Genomic DNA, 26,474 nt, shown 5'->3' with positions numbered 1-26,474 from the left:
ATCCTACTGTTCTCATAAGTTGAGCTGGGTACCCTCTTAAGCACAGCACCAAATCCAGAGAGGCAGGCTGACCTGCGAGGAAATACTCTGGAGCGGGAGGTATGTAAATCCACCTGGGAGTTGGAGAGGCAGCAGAGCTGCGAGGAAACGCACTGCAGAGGCTTTGGCTGTGCCTGTGGTTAATGTCTGTGTCTGTGTCTGTGGCTGTGTTTTTTGACTGTGCCTGTGGTTGTGTCTGTGTTTTTGGCCGTGCCTGTGGTTTTGACTGTGTCTGTGGTTGTGTCTGTGCCTGTGTTTTTTGGTTGTGCCTGTGTTTGTGTCTTTGTCTGTGCTTTTTTGGTTGTGTCCGTGTTTGTGTCTGTGTTTTTGGTTCTGTGGTTTTGTCTGTATCTGTGTTTTTTGTCTGTGCCTGTGGTTGTGTCTGTGGTTTATGGCTGTCCCTGTGGTTGTGTCGTGTCTATGTATTTTGTCTGTGGTCGTGTCTGTGTATTTTGGTTGTGTCTGTGTTTGTTTCTGTGTCTGTGTTTTTGGTGGTGTCTGTAGCTGTGTTTGTGTCTGTGTTTTTTGGTTGTGTCTGTTTTTTTTGGTTGTGTCTGCATCTGTGTTTTTGGTTGTGTCTGTGTCTGTGTTTTTTGGTTGTGTCTGTGTCTGTGTTTTTTGGTTGTGTCTGTGTCTGTGTTTTTTGGTTGTGTTTGTGTCTGTGTTTTTTGGTTGTGTCTGTGGTTGTGTCTGTGATTTTTGGTTGTGTCTGTGGTTGTGTCTGTGTTTTTTGGTTGTGTCTGTGTCTCTGTTTTTTGGTTGTGCCTGTGGTTGTGTCTGTGTCTGTGATTTTTGGTTGTGTCTGTGGTTGTCTCCGTGTCTGTGTTATTTGGTTGTGTCTGTGGTAGTCTCCGTGTCTGTGTTATTTGGTTGTGTCTGTGTTACTTGGTTGTGTCTGTGTTTTTTGGTTGTGTCTGTGGTTATCTCCGTGTCTGTGTTATTTGGTTGTGTCTGTGTTTTTTGGTTGTGTCTGTGTCTGTGTTTTTTGGTTGTGTCTGTGTTATTTGGTTGTGTCTGTGTTTTTTGGTTGTGTCTGTGTCTCTGTTTTTTGGTCGTATCTGTGTTATTTGGTTGTGTCTGTGTTACTTGGTTGTGTCTGTGTTTTTTGGTTGTGTCTGTGGTTATCTCCGTGTCTGTGTTATTTGGTTGTGTCTGTGTTTTTTGGTTGTGTCTGTGTCTGTGTTTTTTGGTTGTGTTTGTGTCTGTGTTTTTTGGTTGTGTCTGTGTCTGTGATTTTTGGTTGTGTCTGTGGTTGTGTCTGTGTTTTTTGGTTGTGTCTGTGTCTCTGTTTTTTGGTTGTGCCTGTGGTTGTGTCTGTGTCTGTGATTTTTGGTTGTGTCTGTGGTTGTCTCCGTGTCTGTGTTATTTGGTTGTGTCTGTGGTTGTGTCTGGATCTAGAAGTCGGTTTGTGCTGGGTTGAAAGAAAGAGTGAAAACAAATCTAACAGTGACATCACAGGAAAGCTGTAAATTGATTGGTTGGTGAGTAACTGCTTTTAGCTAACTACCTTACAAGTGGTAAGATTTAATATTACTAAGGTTTCAATTAGTAACATAAGTGGTTGGCAAGCAGAAGCATTACTTTAATAAATAAATAATGTAATTAATTAATCAAATAGTTAACTAAAACACAATAAGGATGGCAGAGCAGGTGATATGTTGTTGCTGCAGTGTGTGGGGGCTCGTGGACACCAATGTGATCTACGGCAACCACATCTGCAGTAAGTGCAGCTTGAGGAGCTTCGGCTCAGTGTAAATTGAGCTGGAGGCCGAACTACAGACACCGCGATGTATCAGGGAGGGGGAAACCTACCTGACGCTTTGTTCCAGAAGACCGTCACACCCCTTAGGATATCGTCTTCTGATTTGGTCAATGGTCAGGGTGTGACTGCAAGTGAGACAGGTAAGGGGATCGAGAAGGAAGAAGTAGAGGAGCCCCAGCCTTGCAATTGTCCAAGAGGTTTGAGGTTCTTTCAGCTTGTATGGGTGAGAGCAAGGGCTGCAGGTTAGATGAGAAAACTGACCATGGCTCTGTGGCACAGGAAGCCATTCAAGCATGGCAAGTAAATAGGAATGTAGTGATAACAGGAGACAGAGTCTAGAAGGCTGTGTTGCCTGCCCAGTGCTAGGGTTCAGGACATCTGCTCAGGCTGGACAGGAACTTGCAGTCAGAGGAGGAGGATCCATTTGCTGTGGCCCATGTGGGTACCAACGACATAGAGAGGACTAGGAAAGATGTTCTGCACAGAGAGTAGGAGCAGCTAAATTAAAAAGCAGAACCTCAAAGTAATAAACGTTGCATTATTAGCTGATCCACAAGCAGGTTGGAGGAGGGTAAATTAGATTTGAGATTTAAATGTGTGCTTCAAATATTGATGCAGGAGAAATGGGTTTCTATTCATGGGGCACTGGCACCAGCATTGGGGAAAGTGGGAGCTGAACTATTGGGATGGTCTTCACCTGAATCGTGCTGGGGGACCAGTGTTTAGATTAGATTAGAGATACAGCACTGAAACAGGCCCTTCGGCCCACCGAGTCTGTGCCGAACATCAACCACCCATTTATACTAATCCTACACTAATCCCATATTCCTACCAAACATCTCCACCTGTCCCTATATTTCCCTACCACCTACCTATACTAGTGACAATTTATAATGGCCAATTTACCTATCAACCTGCAAGTCTTTTGGCTTGTGGGAGGAAACCGGAGCACCCGGAGAAAACCCACGCAGACACAGGGAGAACTTGCAAACTCCACACAGGCAGTACCCGGAATCGAACCCGGGTCCCTGGAGCTGTGAGGCTGCGGTGCTAACCACTGCGCCACTGTGCCGCCCTGTTCTGGCGAGCTGTATAACTAGGGAGGTACAGAGGACCTTAAATAAATTGTGGGGGTGAGGGATCAAGTGAGGGACAATATGATAATTTAGAGAGAGAGGAGAAAGCAGGAAAGCAAGGTAGCAATAAGGGAATTGACTATCTGAGTGAGGTAGGAAGGGAAGATTGGAGAGAAGCAAAACAGGTAATAGGAAGAAGAAAAGTCGAAAGCAAAATTAGTAGACAGACGAAGCAAAGGCAAGCGTCAAATAGGATTAGAATGCGGAATAGTGTTAAAACGACAAAGTTAAGGGCACTCTATCTGAATGCACACAATGGATTCGCAACAACATAGATGATTTGAAGGCACAAATAGAGGTAAATGGGTATGATTTAATTGCCATTACAGAGATGTGGTTACAGGTTGACCTAGACTGGGAACTGAATATTCAAGGATATTCGTCAGTTAGGAAGGATAGGCAAAAAGGGAGGTGGGGTAGTGCTCTTAATAATCAGTACATTAGACATAGAAACATAGAAAATAGGAGCAGGCGTAGGCCATTCAGCCCTTCGCACCTGCTCCACCATTCATTATGGTCATGGCTGATCATCCAGCTCAGTAACCTGTTCCCGCTTTCGCCCCATACCCTTTGATCCCTTTAGACCCAAGAGCTATATCTAACTCCTTCTTGAAAACATACAACGTTTTGGCCCCAACTGCTTTCTGTGGCAGCGAATTCCACAGGCTCACCACTCTCTGGGTGAAGAAATTTCTCCTCATCTCAGTCCTGAAAGGTTTACCCCGTATCCTCAGACTATGACCCCTGGTTCTGGACTCCCCCACCATCGGGAACATCCTTCCTGCATCTACCCTGTCAAGTCCTGTTAGAATTTTATAGGTTTCTATGAGATCCCCCTCACACTTCTGAACTCCAGTGAATATAATCCTAACCGAAGAACCAACTAGAGATCAGGCTAGTTTAGATTTAGTATTATGTAATGCGAAAGGGCTAATTAATAACCTTGCTGTAAAGGAGCATTTGGGAAATAGTGACCCTAATATGATAGAATTCTACATTACGTTTGAAAGTGATATTGTTCATTCTGAAACTAGGGCTTTAAATCTGAACAAAGGAAACTATGAAGGTAAGAGGGAAAAGTTGGCTAAGGTGGATTGGGAAAATACACGAAAGGATTTGGCAGTAGACAGGCAATGGCTGGTATTTAAAGAAGTACTACATGGTCTACAGATAATATTCATTCCTCTAAGCCACAAAAACTCAACAGGAAAGACGAATCAACCGTGGATAAGAAAAGAAGTTAAAGATTGCATTGGATCAAAGGAAATGGCTTATAAGTTTGCCAGAAAAAGTGGTCAGCCTGAGGATTGGGAGCAATTTAGAATCCAGCAAAGGATGATCAAGAAACTGATTAAGAAAGAGAAAAGAGAATATGAATGCACGCTAGGGAGAAACATAAAGACGAACTGTAAAGGACTCTTTAGGTATGTGAAAAGGAAAAGATTAGCAAGGACAAATGTGTGTTCATTACAGGTGGAGACAGGAGAATTGTTAATGGGGAATAGGAAAATGGTGGAGAAACTAAACAATTACTTTTGTCTGTCTTCACAGAAGAAGATACAGAAAATCTCCCAGAAATATGAGGGAACCAAGGGACTTGTGAAATGAGGAACTTAAAAAAAAAGTATAAACAGAGAGGTAGTACTCGAAAAATTAACAAGATTGAAGGTTGATAAATCCCCTGGACCAGATGAGCTACATCTTACAGTGTTGAAGGAGTCGGGAGATAGTGGATGATTTCATGATTATCTTTCAGAATTCTATAGATTCTGGAAATGTTCCATCAGATTAGAAAGTAGAATATGTAACCTCACTTTTTAAAAAAGGAGGGAGAGAAAATGGGAAACTACAGATTTGTTAGTTTGACGTCAGTAGTAGGGAAAATGTTAGAATCTATTATAAAGGATGTGATAACTAGACACTTAGAAATAATGATATGATTAGGCAGAGTCAACATGGATTTATGAAAGGGAAATCATTCTGACAAAGCTGGTGGAGCTTTTTGAGGATGTTACTTGTAGCATAGATAAGGAGAACCCGTGGATGTGGTGTATTTGGATTTTCAGAAGGCTTTTAATAAGGTCTCACACAGGAGGTTAGTAAATAAAATTAGAGCACATGGGATTGGTGGTATTATACAGGCTGTTACTAGTGGGGTACCACAAACATCACTACTGGGCCCCAGCTGTTCACAGTCTATATCAATGATTTGTATGTGGGGACCGAGTGTAATATTTCCAAATTTGCTGATGACACAAAACCAGGTAGGACTGTAAGTTGTGAGGATGCAAGGAGAGTTCAAGGGGACTTGGACTTGCTAAGTGAATGTGCAAGAAAATGGCAGATGGAATATAATGCAAATAAGTGTGCAGCTATCAACTTTGGTAGAAAAAACAGAAAAACAGAGGATTGCTCAAATAGTGAGCAGTTGGTAAGTGTTATCTCCAAAGGGACCAGGGTGTCCTTGTTCATGAGTCACTAAAAGCTACCATGCAGGTGCAGCAAACAATTAGGAAGGCCAATGGTACGCTGGCCTTCATCGCAAGGCGATTTGAGTACAGGAGTAAAGAAGTCTAGCTGCAATTGTATAGAGCATTGGTGAGACTGCACCTGGAGTACTGTGTACAGTTTTTGCCTCCACATCTAAGAAAGGATATACTTGCCATCGAGGGTGAGTCTAGATCCAGGGGGCTTCGTCTCAGAATAAGGGGTTAAGACTGAGATGGGGAGGAATTTCTTCACTCAGAGAGTGATGAATCTTTGGAATTCTTTACCCCAGAGGGCTGTGGAAGCTCAATCATTGAGAATGCTGAAGACAGAAATTAATAGATTTCTGGATACTAATGACATCAAGGGATATGGGGCTAGCACAGGTAAGTATTATTGAGGTAGATGATCAGCCATGATCTAATTGAGTGGCGGAACAGGCTCGATGGGCTGAATGGCATACTGCTCTGTTTCTATGTTTCTCAGTCCACAGATACTGCCAGAGGTGCTGAGCATTTTCTGCTTTCATTCAGCAAATAAGGTTGTGAAGTCTGCACCGAAGGAAGAATTTTTCATTTCCTGACCAGGAATCCAACCCGAGCCGTGGCAGTGAAATCGCCAAATTCTAACCACTAGACCACCAGGGAAGCTCTGCAATGCCACTTCGGGTTAAGCTGCTTTTCCCATTTCATTTCCAGCAGGAAATTTCTATGATTCTATGAAGATTTGAGTTCTGCCACGGTCACTTTACACACAGAAACCTGGCTCAAATTCATGAAACCAAACGGCATTCCCACTCATTCGCTGAAGGCACCATTTTCCTTCGAAGCAATGCAAGAATCTTTATTAAAATACAGTTTCCTTGCTTTTTTCAGTGTTTATTTCTCACTCTTTTTTACATTTTGATTTGTTTCTAACAAGTGCACAATATCGAATTGATGCCAATAAATTAGAATATTTCCAATTGGAAAAAGGAGCTTCGCATCAACCGTTTTAACAGAATACAGTAGATGTTATTGTGATCAGTTTGCAAGTCAGTGATCTCACCAGGCAGCCACCTAAAGAAAAAAATCAAATTCACTGCGAGCAGGATTTGAAACTGCACAGGGAAACCCCACTGAATTTCAAACACAACATTTTAACCACTTGGCCATCACAACTCAACAAGAACTGTGTGATCTCCCTGTTTAAATTGTCTCCTGTCTCCGCATTCGGTGTCTCTGCAACCTGCGAGCCCCGGACTTTATTAACCCGCCTCCCTCTCACCTGCTGGAACCGCGCTCTCTGCCTCAGACTCTGCCGCCAGCGCATGCTCAGCTCACACCACCCGCCCGCCCTGGTGATATCCGACCAATAGGAATAGCGGGGGCAGGTCTGGAGGACCAAGTTGGCCTAAGATCCTCCAGCCAATCAGAGCGAGGAAGGGGCGGGGCTCGAGGCACGGAGTGGCTGCCTGCCGCCCCCTCTTGCTATTGGTCCGAGGATTCCGTCAATCAGACACTGTGAGCTGTCATTGGCGGGAACTTCAAGAAACGAGGGCGCAGGCGCTTTGCGCCACAGTGTTTGGGGGTGCTGGAGTTGAATTAGCGGAGGTGGAAGTGTTGGATTCGCAGCGGGTGAGAAACCACCGAGTTTTGGAGCGGGTGGGCGGGGAGGCTTCAAAAACACCCGGTGTAGGCCTCAACACCCCCAATAAGAAGCTCCCGGTCCCGCGTTTGCACCGAGCGGGGCGGCAGCTGCGGGGCTTCTCCCCGATGACAGGCCTGGGGTTAACGGCCGCCAGATTTCCAGCTCTTTTGGAGGAATTAAAGATTAATAAAGTGTAACATCAAAGGAGAAAACTTTAAAGGAAACTGAGCTCAGTTATAAAGGGGCCTGGGGGAGGGAGGAACCATTTGGGACACAGCACAAGGCAGGAGGTCCCCCCTCCCCCACTCCCTGGTCCCACAAAGACTCCCCTTGGACTGGGCAACACCTGGGCAGGGCTGGCTCAAGGTGCAGGAAGCTGCTAGGCTGAGCTGTGGACTGGGAGGAGTGGGGGGTTTGACTGACAGGCCTGGGGAGGGGGATATCAGGGCAGGTACACACACTGCTCCCCCTTTTCCTCCTGGGATCTTTTACTGGAGTCGTGTTGCTGAGTGTTTCTAAACTCTGTCTCCCTATCCCGGTAATGTAGGTGGATTGTAGGTTGCTGTGAGTGTTGGACTATTTTGCCTCTCCTCATTATTCCTCTTTCTCCCACTCTGAGTTCAAGGCTGCAGGCTCCGGCAGATCGATGTGCCTGAAACGTTAACTCTGTTTCTCTCTCCACAGATGCTGCCTGACCTGCTGAGCATTTTTCTCATTTTAGTTCAGATTTCCAGTATCCACAGTATTTTGCTTTTCATTTATCGCAGGCATTGCTCACAGAACTGAGTTGAGAAGTGCAGATGAACCAATTAAGCACTAAAAACAGAAAGCACTGGAAATACTCAGCAGGCCAGGCAGCATCTGTAGAGAGAGAGAGAAACAGTTAACATTTCAGGTCTGTGACCTTATTACAGATTTCCAGCATCTGCAGTACTTTGCTTTTATTATGGACCTATTATGAGCTGGTTTGTATTGGGATGTGTGTTGGATGTGGAAGTCGGTTCCTGACCTCCTGTGCCTGTATTTTTTTTTTGAATTAGTTGGATCAGGAGTGGAGATGGAGGAGAAGCTGCTGGGTTTAACACAGAGTACTTTTTAGCCCAGCCGGGTACAACAGTTTCCAATGTGAAACAGTAAGGGAGGTAGGTTGGACAGGAATGTGCAGCAGGGCGCATGCGCGGCCTTCCTGGACCAGGAAGCAGAAGGGAAGATGTTGTGAATTTCTATCCTGACCGACGGGTGACTTTTATAAATTTCCTTTACAGGGTGTAAGTATGGGAGGATTTGCAGATGGGAATGTCAAGCCGAAAATCATGTCAATATCTAACAGAGACACAGATCATCAGGACCTGAATATCATCGGCTTTTGAATCTGGAAGTAGAAATGTTTCTCTATTCTGAATGTGCGAAAAGGTTTCAAACATCAGTGTGACTGGAAAAGCACCGAGACACACACACCCGAATGAGAGTGTTCCAGTGACTGACTGTGGAAGGAGCTTTAACCAGTTACACGGCTGAAAAAAAATTGCATCATTCACAACGGAGTGAAATCATTGAAGCGTTCTGTCTGTGGACAAGACTTCAATTGATCATCCAAACTGGAGAGGCACCAGGACACCTGCACCATGGAGAAGCCGTGGAAATGTCATGACTGTGGGAAGGGATTCAATTACCCATCCCGGCTGGAAACTCATCGACGCAGTCACACCGGGGAGAGGCCGTTCACCTGTTCCGTGTGTGGGAAGGGATTTACTTATTTAACCAACCTGCTGAAACACCAGCGAGTGCACACTGGGGAGAGGCCGTTTAAATGTTCTGACTGTGAGAAGAGCTTTAAAAGCAAAAGTGATCTGCAGACACATCAGCGCACTCACACAGCGGAGAGACCGTTCACCTGCTCAGAGTGTGGGAAGGGATTCACTCGGTCATCCAACCTGCTGAGACACCAGCGAGTTCACACTGGTGAGAGGCCGTTTACATGTTCTGACTGTGAGAAGAGCTTTAAAAGCAAAAGTGATCTACAAACACACCAACGCACTCACACTGGGGAGAGGCCATTCACCTGCTCTGAGTGTGAGAAGGGTTTCACTGACTCATCCACCCTGCTGAGACACCAGCGAGTTCACACCGGGGAGAGGCCGTTCACCTGCTCTGAGTGTGGGAAGGGATTCACTGACTCATCCACCCTGATGAGACACCAACGCACTCACAATGGGGAGAGGCCGTTCACCTGCTCTGAGTGTGGGAAGAGATTCACTGACTCATCCACCCTGCTGAGACACCAGCGAGTTCACACTGGGGAGAGGCCGTACATCTGCCCTGAGTGCGAGAAGGGGTTCAGTGATTCATCCACCCTGCTGAAACACCAGCGAGTTCACACTGGGGAGAGGCCGTACATCTGCCCTGAGTGTGAGAAGGGATTCACTGACCTATCCACCCTGCTGCAGCACCGGCGAGTTCACACTGGGGAGAGGCCGTTTAAATGTTCTGACTGCGAGAAGAGTTTTAAAAGATCAGCAGATCTGCAGACACACCAACACACTCACACTGGGGAGAGGCCGTTTACCTGCTCAGAGTGTGGGAAGGGATTCAGGACTTCATCCCAACTTCTGAGACACCAGCGAGTTCACACTGGGGAGAAGCCGTTCACCTGCTCAGAGTGTGGGAAGGGATTCACTCGGTCGTCCAACCTGCTGACACACCAGCGAGTTCACATATAACTGCAGGCGTTGGATTCTGCTGTTGCTGCTGTTAATCACATCCAGAACTGAATCGTGACTGGAAGCCTGTTTCCAGTGAGGTTTCACCGTGCTGAGTACCAGGTCCCTTGCTTTTTGTGGTATATATCAATGATTAGACTTAAATATAGGGAGCAAGGTTAAGAAGTTTGCAGATGAGACAAAAAGTGGCTGTGTGGTTGACAGTGAGGAAGAAAGCTGTAGACTGCAGGAAGATATCAATGAACTGGTCAGGTAGGCAGCTGTGTTAATTAAAGAAAGCCAGTGTGGATTTCTTCAGGAAAAATCATGTTTAACAACTGGAGATTTTTGAGGAGCTAACAGAGGGTTGATGAGGGCAATGCAGTTGATGTGGTGTACATGGACTTCCATAAGGCATTTAATACAATACCACACAACAGACTTGTGAGCAAAGTTATAGCTCATGGAATAAAAGGGACAGTAGCGATATGGATTTGACTGAGTGACAGGAAATGAAGAGTAGTCGTTAATGGATGTTTTTTGGGCTGGCAGAAGGTTTGCAGCAGAGTTTCGAGGGGTCAGTGTTGGGACCCTTTCTTTTAGTTTAGTTTAGAGATACAGCACTGAAACAGGCCCTTCGGCCCACCGACTCTGTCCCGACCATCAAACACCCATTTATACTAATTTTCCTGATATATATTAATGACCTAGACCTTGGTGTACAGGGCACAATTTCAAAGTTTGCAGAAACAAAACTTGGAAGCATTGTGAACTGTGAGCAGGATAGTGTAGAACTTCAATAGGACATAGACAAGTTGGTGGAATGGGCAGACAGGTGGCAGATGAAGTTCAATGCAGTGAAATGTGAAGTGACACATTTTGGTAGGAAGAACATGGAGAGACAATATAAAATGAAGAGTACAATTCTCAAGGTGGTGCAGGAGCTGAGGGACCTGGATGTATATGTGCATAAGTCATTGAAGGTGGCAGGACAGATTGAGAGAGCAGTTAATAAAGCATACAGCATCCTGGGCTTTATTAATAGGGGCATAGAGTACAAGAGCAAGGAGTTTATGTTCAACTTGTATAAGACACTAGTTCAGCCTCAGCTGGAGTATTGCGTCCAATTCTGGGTGCCACACTTTCCAAAAGATGTGAGGGCATTGGAGAGAGTACAGAAAAATTGATGAGAATGGTTCCAGGGATGAGGAATTTCAGTTATGAAGATAGATTGGAGAAGATAGGACTGTTTTCCTTGGAGAAGCGAAGGCTGAGAGGTGATTTGATAGCCGTATGTAAGATCATGAGAGGTCTAGACAAAGTAAATGGAGAGAAATCCTTCCCACTCATGAAAGGATAAAGAACGAGAGGTCACCACATTACAGGAAGAATGTGATTGCATTAGAGAGAGTACAGAGAAGATTTACAAGGATGTTGCCAGGATTGGAGAATTTTACCTCTGAGGAAAGATTGGTTAGGCTAGGGTTGTTTTCTTTGGAACAGAGAAGGCTGAGGTGTATCAAATTATGAGGGGCTGAGATTGAGTGCATAGGAAGGAGCTGTTTCCATTATCAGAGAGGTCAATAACCAGGGGACATAGATTTACAGTAATTGGCAGAAGGATTGGAAGACAGTTGAGAAATCTTTTCACCCAGAGGGTTGAGGGGTTTGGTGTCTGGAACTCACTGTCTGAAAGGGTGATCGAGGCAGCAACCCTCATCACATTTAAAAAGTACTTGGATATGCAATTGAGGAGCTGTAACCTGCGAGGCTACAGACCAAGAGCTGGGAAGTGGGATTAGGCTGGATAACTCGTAACAGCCAGTGCGAACGTGATGGGCTGAATGGCCTCTTTCTCATGGAGTCATAGAGTTATACAGCACAGAAACAGGCCTTTTGGCCCATCGTGTCTGTGCTGGCCATCAAGCACCTAACTATTCTAATCCCATTTTCCAGCACTTGGCGCGTAGCCTTGTATGCTATGGCGTTTCAAGTGCTCATCTAAATACTTCTTAAATATTGCGAGGGTTGCTGCCTCCACCATCTCTTCAGGCAGTGTGTTCCAGATTCCAACCACCCGCTGGGTGAAAATTCTTTTCCTCAAATCCCCTCTAAACCTCCTGCCCCTTACCTTAAATCTATGCCCCCTGGTTATTGACACCTCCGCTAAGGCAGAATGTTTCTTCCTATCTAACCTATCAATGCCCCTCATAATTTTGTATACTCCATCAGGTCCCCCTCAGCCTTCTCTCCTCTAAGGAAAACAACCCGAGCCTTTTCAGTCTCTCTTCATTGCTGAAATGCTCCAGCCCAGGCAACATCCTGGTGAATCTCCTCTGCACCCTCTCCAGTGCAATCACATCCTTCCTATAGTGTGGTACCCAGAACTGTACACAGTACTCCAGCTGTGGCCTAACTAGCGTTTTATACAGCTCCATCATAACCTCCCTGCTCTTATATTCTATGCCTCGGCTAATAAAGGCAAGTATCCCTTATACCTTCCTAACCACCTTATCTATCTGTGCTGCTGCCTTCAGTGATCTATGGACAGGTACACCAAGGTCCCTCTGACCCTTTGTACTTCCTAGGGTCCTACCGTCCATTGTATATTCCCTTGCCTTGTTAGTCCTCCCAAAATGCATCACCTCACACTTCTCAGGATTAAATTCCATTTGCCACTGCTTTGCCCATCTTACCAGCCCATCTATATGGTCCTGTAATCTAAGGCTTTCCTCCTCACTATTTACAACAACACCAATTTTCGTGTCATCTGCGAACTTACTGATCATACCTCTTATATTCACGTATAAATCATTAATGTACATTACAAACAGCAAGGGTCCCAGCACCGATCCCTGCGGTACACCACTGGTTACGGCGTCCACTGGCAAAAACAACCCTTGACCATCACCCCTCTGCTTCCTGCCACTGAGCCAATTTTGGATCCAATTTGCCAAATTTCCCTGGATCCCATGGGCTTTTACCTCCTTAACCAATCTCCCATGCGGAACCTTATCAAAAGGGCGGCACAGTGGTGCAGTGGTTAGCACCGCAGCCTCACTGCTCTAGCGACCCGGGTTCGGTTCTGGGCACTGCCTGTGCAGAGTTTGCAAGTTCTCCCTGTGACTGCGTGGGTTTCTGCCGGGTGCTCCGGTTTCCTCCCACAGCCAATGACTTGCAGATTGATAGGTAAATTGGCAATTGTAAATTGCCTCTAGTGTAGGTAGCAGAATTGAGGGAAGGTAGGGAATATGGGATTAATGTAGGATTACTATAAATGGGTGGTTGATGGTCGGCACAGACTCAGTGGGCTAAAGGGCCTGTTTCAGTGCTGTATCTCTCTATGACTAAAAGCCTTACTGAAGTCCATATAGACTACATCAACGGCTTTACCCACATCTATACATCTCGTCACCGCCTCAAAAAATTCAATCAAGTTAGTTAGACATGAGCTGCCCCTGACAAAGCCATGCTGACTATGCTTGATCATTCCTTGCTTCTCCAAGTGGAAATGAATCCTGTCCCTCAGAATTTTTTCCAATAGTGGTGTTAGACTCACTGGCCTGTAATTACCTGGTTTATCCCTGCCACCCTTCTTGAATAATGGAACAACATTCGCTGTCCTCCAGTCCTCTGGCGCCTCTCCTGTGGCCAGAGAGGATTTGAAAATTTGTGTCAGAGCCCCTGCTATCTCCTCCCTTGCCTCACATAACAGCCTGGGATACACCTCATCTGGGCCTGGGGATTTATCCACTTTTAAGCCCGCTAAAACCGCTAATACTTTCTCCCTTTCAATGCTAATATGTTCAGGTATATCTCAATCCCCCTCCCTGATCTCTGCACATACATCGTCCTTCTCCATAGTGAACACGGATGAAATGCAATCATTTAAAGCCTCACCCGTGTCCTCCGGCTCCACACACACATTGCCACCCTGGTCCCTAATGAGCCCTACTCTTTTTCCCTGGTTGTCCTCTTGCCCTTAATGTACTTAGAAAATGCTTTAGGATTTTCCTTTATCTTGTCTGCCAGTGTTTTTTCATGTCCCCTTTTTGCTCTACTAATTACTATTTTAAGTACCCTCCTACACTTTCTATACACCTCTAGGGCCTCCGGTGTTTACAGCACTCTGAATCTGCCATAAGCCTTTTTTTTTTTACCCCTTATCCAATCCTCTACATCCCTCGACACCCAGGGTTCCCTGCACTTGTTGGTCCTACCCTTCACTTTAATGGGTACATATTGGCCCTGAATTCTCACTATTTCCTCTTTGACTCCCATTGGTCTGAGGTAGACCTTCCTACTTTCTGTGCCATAACTTTTCTATGTTTCTATTCTGACAGTTGGGGTTTGTTTTTGCTGATGAGAATAATCCCTGTAACCTGACTGGTGTTTAACATTCTGCTTAAATGTCAAATAAATCAGCTTTGTCTTTGTTTTAAACACATTGTTTGTAGATTCTTGTCTTTCCCACCTGAGTGTTTAGCATCACCTGGCTGGAGCTCAGAAAGGACAATCTGGGGGGGGGGGGGGGGGGGGGGTCGTACGGCAGGAACAGAACTTCACCCTGAACACAGTCCTTCAGGATCACACTGAGAGGGACAAACGGCACTTTGGTCTTTCTTGTCTCTCTTCACTGACAGCAAAGTCCCCGTGTGGGTTAATCCTGAGGCCTGTAAGAAATGTGTCCCAGCCGCTCTGTTCCATGGTTCAGAGCTCCTGGGCACGGAACAGAAGGCTCCTTTACAACTGTGTTTAGAGTCAGGAAGAACAACGGTGAATGCTGGAAACGTGCTGTCAAATCAGAGACTGGTGTAAAACTGTGATCTGTTCCTGACTGAAAGTGAAACGGCAGGTTTAAGTTTCCAGTCTGAAAATGACTGGTAATTATTTTACAAAACATTAATGTGTTTGTGTGACAGTCCTGAGTCGACCAATTTAAGGCAGGTGTTAACTCATTTAAAATATGCCTGTTTAAATTAAGTTGGCTAAAGTCTACATTAAAATAACAGATGGAGGAGTTCACAGGAACCTGTTAACTGCTGGTACAATTATACAACAAGACATTTGATCTCTAGATAAAGAAGGACCTGCAGTGTGTTTCCAGGAATTCCCTGTTTTATTGTTTTGTGAGTTTTAGACAGCAGGATAATTAAAAATATACATTCTGGAACATCCATCGGGATGTGATCCTGACAGTTACTCTGGGATCACTCCCGCTGTGGAACTCCACCACTGACCCTGCTGAAGGTTGTAGGCTCAGGGAGTGGGGTCTCCAGGAGTGGACTGTAAGAAAGCTGGGTTTCAATATCCTGACAGATACATGGTCGGGAACCTAAGGAATCCTTACGAAGGAACTATCTGGGGTTTTACCTGCCAGTAGCGCTCTAGGGCTGAATGATGCCTGACTCCCCAAAATGTCTTACGCCGAACCCAGTTTGGAACAAGATGAATCCATTTCTGGGAGAATAGGGACAAATATCGCCCACAATTGAGGGAGACAAAAGCAGCCATTAGAGAAGCTGAGAGATCTTTGGATGGTTCACCATTGTGGTGAGAATAGTGAAAGCTTTTCCAGCTATGTTAGGAGTCAGAGACATAGTAACATAGAGTTACAGAGAATTACAGCGAGTACATAGAGTCACATCGAATCAACAGCAGTGGTTCTCAAAGATTTTTGGTTGATCGCCATTTCAAATGGATCAATAATCACAGACCCCTCCCCACCTAAATTATACCATAAACGCCTTGTACATTTACATTGCTGAATGTAAAGTTCATCAGTGTCCTGTTAAAGGGACTTGCAGGAAAGTTTACCAGGTTCTTTTTGCAGCGGCGACAGGGAGAGCGAGGTGGCAGCTGGGTAAGTAAGTCCTATATATTTGGGCAGCGGCTGAACCCGAGACACTACACCTGTAGTGTCTCCCACCCGCCCTCCTCCTCTAACCAAAAAAAAAAAGGACTCGGTGGTGTGTAGATAAGGTAAGGCTTTTTCTATTTCTTTTTTTTTTCCCGTGTGATTGGTAAAAACTTTTCGTTCCTTTTTCATTTATCTAAGTTAAGCTTAAGATTAAAAATGGCAGGAGATCTCTGATCCGTGTTATGCTCCTCTTGCTCAATGTGGGAGCTCAGGGACACGGCTGATGTCCCTGACTCCTTCACGTGCTGGAAGTGTGTCCAACTGCAGCTCTTGTTAGACCGCATGACGGCTCTGGAGCTGCGGATGGACTCACTTTGGAGCATCCGCGATGCTGAGGAGGTCGTGGATAGCACGTTTAGTGAATTGGTCACACCGCAGATTACGATTGCTGAGGGAGAAAGGAAATGAGTGACCAAAAGGCAGAGAAAGAGCAGGAAAACAGCGCAGGTGTCCCCTGCGGTCATCTCCCTCCAAAACAGGTATACCGTTTTGGATACTGTTGGGGGAGATGGCTCACCAGGGGAAGGCAGCAGTAGCCAGGTTCATGGCACCGTGGCTGGCTCTGCTGTTCAGAAGGGCGGGAAAAAGAGTGGAAGGGCTATAGTCATAGGGGATTCGATTGTAAGGGGAGTAGATAGGCAGTTCTGTGGTCGAAAACGAGACTCCCGAATGGTATGTTGCCTCCCAGGTGCACGGGTCAGGGATGTCTCAGATCAGCTGCAGAACATTCTGAAGGGGGAGGGTGAACAGCCAGTTGTAGTTGTGCACATAGGCACCAATGATATAGGTAAAATCGGGATGAGGTCCTACAAGCAGAATTTAGGGAGTTAGGAGCCAAGTTAAAAAGTAGGACCTCAGAGGTAGTAATCTCAGGATTGCTACCAGTGCCACGTGCTAGTCAGAGTAGAAATGAAAAAATAGTCAGGATGAATGCGTGGCTTGAGAGATGGTGCAGGAAGGAGGGGTTCAGATTTTTGGGACATTGGGACCGGTTCTGGGGGAGGTGGGACTATTACAAATTGGACGGTCTACACCTGGGCCGGACTGGAACCAATGTCCTTGGGGATGCTTTTGCTAACGCTGTTGGGGAGGGTTTAAACTAATGTGGCAGGGGGATGGGAACCAAATGAGGAGGTCAGTGGACAGTAAGGAGGTAGTAACAAAAGCCTGTAAGGAACTAGATAATGAAGTCAGCGTGACTAAGGGGAAGAGTAGGCAGGGAGCAGATGATGAAAGCAAAGGAACTGGTGGTCTGAGGTGCATTTGTTTTAATGCAAGAAGTGTAGTAGGTAAGGCAGATGAACTCAGGGCTTGGATTAGTACCTGGGAGTATGATGTTATTGCTATTACTGAGACTTGGTTGAAGGAAAGGCATGATTGGCAACTAAATATCCCAGGATATCGATGCTTCAGGCGGGATAGAGAGGGAGGTAAAAGGGGTGGAGGAGTTGCATTACTGGTCAAAGAGGATATCACAGCTGTGCTGAAGGAGGGCACAATGGAGGACTCGAGCAATGAGGCAATATGGGCAGAACTCAGAAATAGGAAGGGTGCGGTAACAATGTTGGGGCTGTACTACAGGCCTCCCAACAGCGAGCATGAGATAGAGGTACAAATATGTAAACAGATTATGGAAAGATGTAGGAGCAACAGGGTGGTGGTGATAGGAGATTTTAATTTTCTCAACATTGACTGGGATTCACTTAGTGTTACAGGTCTAGATGGAGCAGAATTTGTAAGGAGCATCCAGGAGGGTTTTCTAGAGCAGTATGTAAATAGTCCAACTCGGGAAGGGGCCATACTGGACCTGGTGTTGGGGAATGAGCCCGGCCAGGTGGTTGAAGTTTCAGTAGGGGACTACTTTGGGAATAGTGATCACAATTCCGTAAGTTTTAGAATACTCATGGACAAAGACGAGAGTGGTCCTGAAGGAAGAGTGCGAAATTGGGGGAAGGCCAACTATACCAAAATTCAGCAGGAGCTGGGGAATGTAGATTGGGAGCAGCTGTTTGAAGATAAATCCACATTTGATATGTGGGAGGCTTTTAAAGAGAGGTTGATTAGCGTGCAGGAGAGACATGTTCCTGTGAAAATGAGGGATAGAAATGGCAAGATTAGGGAACCATGGATGACCGGTGAAATTGTGAAACTGGCTAAGAGGAAAAAGGAAGCATACATAAGGTCTAGGCGGCTGAAGAAAGACGAAGCTTTGGAAGAATATCGGGAATGTAGGACCAATCTGAAACGAGGAATTAAGAGGGCTAAAAGGGGTCATGAAATATCTTTAGCAAACAGGGTAAAGGAAAATCCCAAAGCCTTTTATTCATATATAAGGAGCAAGACGGTAACTAGAGAAAGGATTGGCCCACTCAAGGACAAAGGAGGAAAATTATGCGTGGAGTCAGAGAAAATGGGTGAGATTTACAGCCCTTGGGACAGAGCTTTAAGTTGAGGGGTGATAGATATAGGACAGATGTCAGAGGTAGTTTCTTTACTCAGAGAGTAGTAGGGGCGTGGAACGCCCTGCCTGCAACAGTAGTAGACTCTCCAACTTTAAGGGCATTTAAATGGTCATTGGATAGACATATGGATGAAAATGGAATAGTGTAGGTCAGATGGTTTCACAGGTCGGTGCAACATCGAGGGCCGAAGGGCCTGTACTGCGCTGTAATGTTCTAATAAAAAAAAAATATATCTTTGCAGCATCCTTAAACACGGGTGAGGTCCCGGAGGACTGGAGAATTGCTAATGTTGTCCCCTTGTTTAAGAAGGGTAGCAGGGATAATCCAGGTAATTATCGATCGGTGAGCCTGACGTCAGTGGTAGGGAAGCTGCTGGAGAAGATACTGAGGGATAGGATCTATTCCCATCTGGAAGAAAATGGGCTTATCAGTGATAGGCAACATGGTTTTGTGCAGGGAAGGTCATGTCTTACCAACTTAATAGAATTCTTTGAGGAAGTGACAAAGTTGATTGATGAGGGAAGGGCTGTAGATGTCATATACATGGACTTCAGTAAGGCGTTTGATAAGGTTCCCCATGGTAGGTAGATGGAGAAAGTGAAGTCGCATGGGGTCCAGGGTGTACTTGCTAGATGGATAAAGAACTGGCTGGGCAACAGGAGACAGAGAGTAGCAGTGGAAGGGAGTTTCTCAAAATGGAGACGTGTGACCAGTGGTGTTCCACAGGGATCCGTGCTGGGACCACTGTTGTTTGTGATATACATAAATGATTTGGAGGAAAGTATAGGTGGTCTGATTAGCAAGTTTGCAGACGACACTAAGATTGGTGGAGTAGCAGATAGTGAAGGGGACTGTCAGAGAATACAGCAGAATATAGATAGATTGGAGAGTTGGGCAGATGGAGTTCAATCAGGGCAAATGCGAGGTGATGCATTTTGGAAGATCCAATTCAAGAGTGAACTATACAATAAATGGAAAAGTCCTGGGGAAAATTGATGTACAGAGAGATTTGGGTGTTCAGGTCCATTGTTCCCTGAAGGTGGCAACGCAGGTCAATAGAGTGGTCAAGAAGGCATACGGCATGCTTTCCTTCATCGGACTGGGTATTTTGTACAAGAGTTGGCAGGTCATGTTACAGTTGTATAAGACTTTAGTTCGGCCACATTTGGAATACTGCATGCAGTTCTGGTCGCCACATTACCAAAAGGATGTGGATGCTTTGGAGAGGGTGCAGAGGAGGTTCACCAGGATGTTGCCTGGTATGGAGGGCGCTAGCTATGAAGAGAGGTTGAGTAGATTAGGATTATTTTCATTAGAAAGACGGAGGTTGAGGGGAGACCTGATTGAGGTGTACAAAATCATGAGAGGTATAGACAGGGTGGATAGCAAGAAGCTTTTTCCCAGAGTGGGGGATTCAATTACTAGGGGTCACGAGTTCAAAGTGAGAGTGGAAAAGTTTAGGGGGGATATGCGTGGAAAGTTCTTTATGCAGAGGGTGGTGGGTGCCTGGAACACGTTGCCAGCGGAGGTGGTAGGCGCGGGCACGATAGCGTCTTTTAAGATGTATCTAGACAGATACATGAATGGGCAGGAAGCAAAGAGATACAGACCCTTAGAAAATAGGCGACAGGTTTAGAAAGAGGATCTGGATCGGCGCAGGCTTGGAGAGCCGAAGGGCCTGTTCCTGTGCTGTAAATTTTCTTTGTTCTTTGTTCGATATACTGAACATTGATGTGATTGGTGATGTGAAAACTTTTATCCTCCCTTCAGCTGAAAGGTAACCCGACAGGAAATATCCACTGAGTCTCATTGAAATAATGAAAATGATACATTTGTGTTTAATTCAGCTTTCTCTCACCTCCCAGTGGGTCTGTCCTGTCCTGTCACTGCTGGGTCAGGCCCTGTCCAGTTCCACCAGCCCCGATAACATGGGACCATCTTGACATCCATGTGTGAGAAACACAATCACAGATCTGATTTGCTCCAAATTGAACTTCATGTTTAATTGAAGAGCCTCATTTCACTCCTGGGGGTGGTTTATTTCTTGAGGTTAAGATTTATCATTAAATTGACAACACACACTGTGTCCACCCATCATTCTCCCAGACTCGTCATCACCTCAAAATCAGGATCATGTGTCTATGAAGGGGAGGTTGTTGTCCTGTCTGGACCACCCTGAATACCCGTTCTCCATAACTCAGGAATAAAAAGTTCTGGGATTGTGAGAGGAGCCTCAGGGAATCAGTCTCGGTGATCCTGTAAAATAGAGGAACACGAGTGGGAGGAGGCCATTCAGCCCCTTCAGCCTGTTCTGCCATTCAATTCCATCATGACTGATCTGTATCTCAGCTACATTTACCCAGATTGGTTCCATATCCCTTCAGAAACTTACCCAACAAAAATAAATCAATCTCAAGCTTTAACATTCACACTGTGTCTGTCTCTCAATCAGTCTCTCGCTCTCTCTCTCTATGCCTATTATTCACCATCTTTTTCTTTCTCTCACTCTGTCTCACACACTCTATCTCTCACTTATTCTGTCACTCTGTCTATCGACCCTCTTTCTGACCCTTTCTCTAACTTGCTCGGTCTCATTTTCTATTCTGCTGACATTGATTCTCCACCTCAGACACAGAGTAGCTGCCACTCCAAGGTTAACACAACACCCAAGATGAACCCAGGACTGTGACCTCATACAGAACACAATTGGACCAATGTTCCCAGTCATTTCCAATCAGGGTCTGTGAAGCTGATGGTGGATAAGAACAACATTAACCAGAGTGGACGGAAATCGGACTCATCCTGGTGTGAGTCAGCTGCTGACTTAAAGCCCCCACTGACCTTCCATTTGTGTGATATCACCATCTCCTTACTGTATTAGGAAAAGGCTGACTTGGGTGCAGCAGAAATGCTGATTTCTCCGGAAATGTAAAAATTGCCACAATATCAATCCAATTTAATTTTAAACATGTAAATGAAATGATTTGAACTAATTTCCTACAGGTTTAGCTGTGGTTTTATAATTTTGGCACCTTCAGAGAGTCTCATCGACCTAAAGGTTCCGGTTGGAGTGGATTTAAATTTATAACCAGGTTTGCAGGCGTGATCCTCTATTCACACATGGAAGGTCAGAGAGATGCTGTGGGAAACACATTAAGTTCAGTAGCTGAATGTGATGATCGGACTGGGTTTTGCATTTACTGATCCTGGGCATGTTACCGATAACTTCCCTGGATACCAAGGCTAGGAGAGGCTCTCTGGAAGGGTTAGGGAGCTGGGACTTGTCCATGAGAATAACGGAAGGTCTGAGAACTGAAATAATCTAGAGTTAGAAAGAAAAAAATGGAAGAGTCAGTAACAGGCCATCAATCGGTCTCCTCTTCTCCTGGGGAAACTAAGGACGTGACGAGGTGTGCCGTTTTGAAACGACGTTAATTCATTTGCCACAGATCAGAATATTAAACTCCAGCCCAGGTATAGAGTTATTAACAGCAGGACAATTGAACTCCAGCTATCAGAATGAACATGGTTCAGTCTTGGATGTGATTAACAGCTGCAGTAACAGCAGAATCCAACCCAAGCAGTCAGTTGTGAACTCACTGGCAAATGAGTCTTTATTCACCACTTGCCTGGATGAGTGCAGCTCCAACAACATTCAGGAAGCCCAACACCATCCAGGACAAAGCAGCCACTCAATCAGCACCCCATCCACCACCTTAAACATTCACTCCCTCCACCACCAGCGCACGTTAGCAGCAGTATGAACCATCTACAAGATGCACTGTAACAAACTGCCAAGGCTCCTTCGACAACACCTTCCAAACCCGCGACCTCTGCCACCTAGAAGGACAAGGGCAGCAGGCACATGGGAACACCATCACCTGCAAGTTCCTCTCCAAGCCACACGCCTTCCTGACTTGGAACTATATCGCTGTTCCTTCACTGTCACTGTGTCAAAAACCAGGAACTCCCTTCCAAAGAGCATTGTGGGTGGACTGCAGTGGTTCAACACTAAACATTAAATGCTGCCCTTGCCAGTGATGTCCACATCCCAATGGAATCAATAAAAAGGTAAATCTTGCAAACAGTCGAGGAGCAGAGAGGGTGTAAGAGTCTAACGTGTCTTATAACTAATAGATCTGGAAGTTTAATGTCAGTAACTTTAATGCTTATTAAGAAATATAAGCTGAGCAGATTCTCTGTCCTCTACTGTATCTTGTATTGATCCATCAATCAGAGTAAACATGCAAGTCCCCCGTGTCCACAGTCACTTAAACGAGGTCAGCCCACTGGATGGAACCTCAGACACCCTGAGCTTGATCTCCGGTGTCTCCAGTCCCGACTGCCCCCTTACATCAGTATCCCCTCAGTTTTATACCCTGTAGTGATCCAGCTCTGGCACCTGACTCTTCTTTGTCTTCTCTGCTGGGTTTTGGCAGGAAGTGAGGAAAAGACAGCTGGAACTTCTCTAATCTGTGATTTACAAGGACACATTCCCTGGTTCCCAGCAGTTACTTTTCTTCAGTAATTTTCTCATTATCCCTAAACTACCCTGCCTACTGTTCATTCTGTTATTTCTGATACCTTCTCAATTATAGATAAAAATATATCTATAATATATCACACATTATAATCTGAACAACTCCATAACATCATTAGCAGCATCCCCAACACCGAACACCTATTCCTGCTGGGGGACTTTAATGCCAGGGTTGGGGCCAACCATGACTCATGGCCCTCCTGCCTTGGGCGCTATGGCGTTGGAAGGATGAATGAGAACGGGCAGAGACTGCTTGAGTTGTGTACCTATCATAACCTCTGCATCACCAACTCGTTCTTTCACACTAAACCCTGTCACCAGGTTTCATGGAGGCACCCAAGATCACGTCGTTGGCACCAGCTAGACCTCATTGTCACAAGGCGAGCCGCCTTAAACAGTGTTCAAATCACACGCAGCTTCCACAGTGCGGACTGCGACACCGACCACTCCCTGGTGTGCAGCAAGGTTAGACTCAGACCAAAGAAGTTGCATCATTCCAAGCAGAAGGGCCACCCGCGCATCAACACGAGCAGAATTTCTCACCCACAGCTGTTACAAAAATTTCTAAATTCACTTGTAACAGCCCTTCAAAACACTCCCACAGGGGATGCTGAGACCAAGTGGGCCCACATCAGAGACGCCATCTATGAGTCAGCTTTGACCACCTACGGCAAAAGTGCGAAGAGAAATGCAGACTGGTTTCAATCTCATAATGAAGAGCTGGAACCTGTCATAGCCGCTAAGCGCATTGCACTTTTGAACTACAAGAAAGCCCCCAGCGATTTAACATCCGCAGCACTTAAAGCAGCCAGAAGTACTGCACAAAGAACAGCTAGGCGTTGCGCAAACGACTACTGGCAACATCTATGCAGTCATATTCAGCTGGCCTCAGACACCGGAAACATCAGAGGAATGTATGATGGCATGAAGAGAGCTCTTGGGCCAACCATCAAGAAGATCACCCCCCTCAAATCTAAATCGGGGGACATAATCACTGACCAACGCAAACAGATGGACCGCTGGGTTGAGCACTACCTAGAACTGTACTCCAGGGAGAATGCTGTCACTGAGACTGCCCTCAATTCAGCCCAGCCTCTACCAGTCATGGATGAGCTGGACATACAGCCAACCAAATCGGAACTCAGTGATGCCATTGATTCCCTAGCCAGCGGAAAAGCCCCTGGGAAGGACAGCATTACCCCTGAAATAATCAAGAGTGCCAAGCCTGCTATACTCTCAGCACTACATGAACTGCTATGCCTGTGCTGGGACGAGGGAGCAGTACCCCAGGACATGCGCGATGCCAACATCATCACCCTCTATAAAAACAAAGGTGACCGCGGTGACTGCAACAACTACCGTGGAATCTCCCTGCTCAGCATAGTGGGGAAAGTCTTTGCTCGAGTCGCTCTGAACAGGCTCCAGAAGCTGGCCGAGCGCGTCTACCCTGAGGCACAGTGTGGCTTTCGTGCAGAGAGATCGACTATTGACATGCTGTTCTCCCTTCGTCAGATACAGGAGAAATGCCGTGAACAACAGATGCCCCTCTACATTGCTTTCATTGATCTCACCAAAGCCTTTGACCTCGTCAGCAGACGTGGTCTCTTCAGACTACTAGAAAAGATCGGATGTCCACCAAAGCTACTAAGTATCATCACCTCATTCCATGACAATATGAAAGGCACAATTCAACATGGTGGCTCCTCATCAGAGCCCTTTCCTATCCTGAGTGGTGTGAAACAGGGCTGTGTTCTCGCACCCACACTTTTTGGGATTTTCTTCTCCCTGCTGCTTTCACATGCGTTTAAGTCTTCAGAAGAAGGAATTTTCCTCCACACAAGATCAGGGGGCAGGTTGTTCAACCTTGCCCGTCTAAGAGCGAAGTCCAAAGTACGGAAAGTCCTCATCAGAGAACTCCTCTTTGCTGACGATGCTGCTTTAACATCTCACACTGAAGAATGCCTGCAGAGTCTCATCGACAGGTTTGCGTCTGCCTGCAATGAATTTGGCCTAACCATCAGCCTCAAGAAAACGAACATCATGGGGCAGGATGTCAGAAATGCTCCATCCATCAATATTGGCGACCACGCTCTGGAAATGGTTCAAGAGTTCACCTACCTAGGCTCAACTATCACCAGTAACCTGTCTCTAGATGCAGAAATCAACAAGCGCATGGGTAAGGCTTCCACTGCTATGTTCAGACTGGCCAAGAGAGTGTGGGAAAATGGCGCACTGACACGGAACACAAAAGTCCGAGTGTATCAGGCCTGTGTCCTCAGTACCTTGCTCTACGGCAGCGAGGCCTGGACAACGTATGCCAGCCAAGAGCGACGTCTCAATTCATTCCATCTTCGCTGCCTTCGGAGAATACTTGGCATCAGGTGGCAGGACTATATCTCCAACACAGAAGTCCTTGAAGCGGCCAACATCCCCAGCTTATACACACTACTGAGTCAGCGGCGCTTGAGATGGCTTGGCCATGTGAGCCGCATGGAAGATGGCAGGATCCCCAAAGACACATTGTACAGCGAGCTCGCCACTGGTATCAGACCCACCGGCCGTCCATGTCTCCGTTATAAAGACGTCTGCAAACGCGACATGAAATCGTGTGACATTGATCACAAGTCGTGGGAGTCAGTTGCCAGCATTCGCCAGAGCTGGCGGGCAGCCATAAAGACAGGGCTAAATTGTGGCGAGTCGAAGAGACTTAGTAGTTGGCAGGAAAAAAGACAGAGGCGCAAGGGGAGAGCCAACTGTGCAACAGCCCCAACAAACAAATTTCTCTGCAGCACCTGTGGAAGAGCCTGTCACTCCAGAATTGGCCTTTATAGCCACTCCAGGCGCTGCTTCACAAACCACTGACCACCTCCAGGCGCGTATCCATTGTCTCTCGAGATAAGGAGGCCCAAAAGAAGAAGATAATCTAATATATTCTATCACTCACTTTGGTTTCAGTTTATATTGTGATTAATAACAGACAAATCCTGACCTTTTGCCTGATCTTAGAGTTTCCAATGAGTCGATTCTGTGGAATGGAATGTCTTATTAGTGTTACTATGGTGATCTGCCTGCAGTGAAGCGCCTGTTTTGAGTTTCTAACTCAGAGTAAACTTCTCCATCCCGTAATACACATTATATCAGACATTTGATGTCAATGTATTTTAGCCATGTTATGTTAATATCTCTCAAACCTACAAGTGGTTCAGATGCACAAACTTTTAAAAGTAGGAGGGCAAGTTGATAAAGTGGTTAAAAAGCACATGAGATCCTCGGTTTTATAATTCAGGATGTAGAATACAAAAGGACAAAGGTCATGTAAACCTCTACAAATCATTGGTTAGGCTGTAGTTTGAATATTGGGTCAAGTTTTGGGATCTTACACCAGGAAGGATGTCAAGGCCCGTGGAGAGGGTGCAGAAGAGATTCACTGAGATGATACCAGGGAAGAGAGGCTTTAGTTATCAGGAGAGATTAGAGAAACGGGGGCTCTTTTCATTAGAACAAAGGGTCATTGGAGACCTGAGGGAGGGCTTCAAAATTTTACCAGGAAAAATACTTCCTGGGCAGGTACAGCACAGGTTAGATACAGAGTAAAGCTCCCTTTACATTGTCCCATTAATACTCCCAAGACATGTATAGCATGAGTTCGATACAGAGTAAAGCTCCCTGTACACAATCCCGTTCAAACACTCCCAAGGCAGGTACAGCACGGGGTTGGCTGTTGCTTGATTGGAGGTGCTGACTGCTGATTGCAGCAATGAGTAACAGCCGACCGTGTTGCAGTCAGTTGCTGGAGAGGG

General features: G+C 45.9%; 2 protein-coding genes across 2 annotated transcripts in view; one reads left to right on the top strand and one right to left on the bottom strand.

The window, feature by feature from the left end:
• Positions 1–14,171, top strand: part of LOC137349233 (zinc finger protein 850-like) — a 113,255-nt gene extending 99,084 nt beyond the window's left edge. The window contains exon 4 of the mRNA XM_068014732.1: positions 8,939–14,171. Coding sequence (XP_067870833.1) covers positions 8,939–9,773 — 835 coding nt within the window. The 3' untranslated portion in view covers positions 9,774–14,171. The remainder of the gene's footprint in view (positions 1–8,938) is intronic.
• The window catches only part of LOC137349215 (zinc finger protein 436-like), a 90,308-nt gene that overhangs the window by 42,787 nt on the left and 21,047 nt on the right, over positions 1–26,474 (bottom strand). The window lies entirely within an intron of this gene.

This window comes from Heterodontus francisci, chromosome 34 (genome assembly GCF_036365525.1).
Source record: "Heterodontus francisci isolate sHetFra1 chromosome 34, sHetFra1.hap1, whole genome shotgun sequence".
Lineage (NCBI taxonomy): Eukaryota > Metazoa > Chordata > Chondrichthyes > Heterodontiformes > Heterodontidae > Heterodontus > Heterodontus francisci.
Note: the sequence above shows the minus strand (reverse complement) of the source record. Positions and strands in the feature narration are given on the sequence as shown.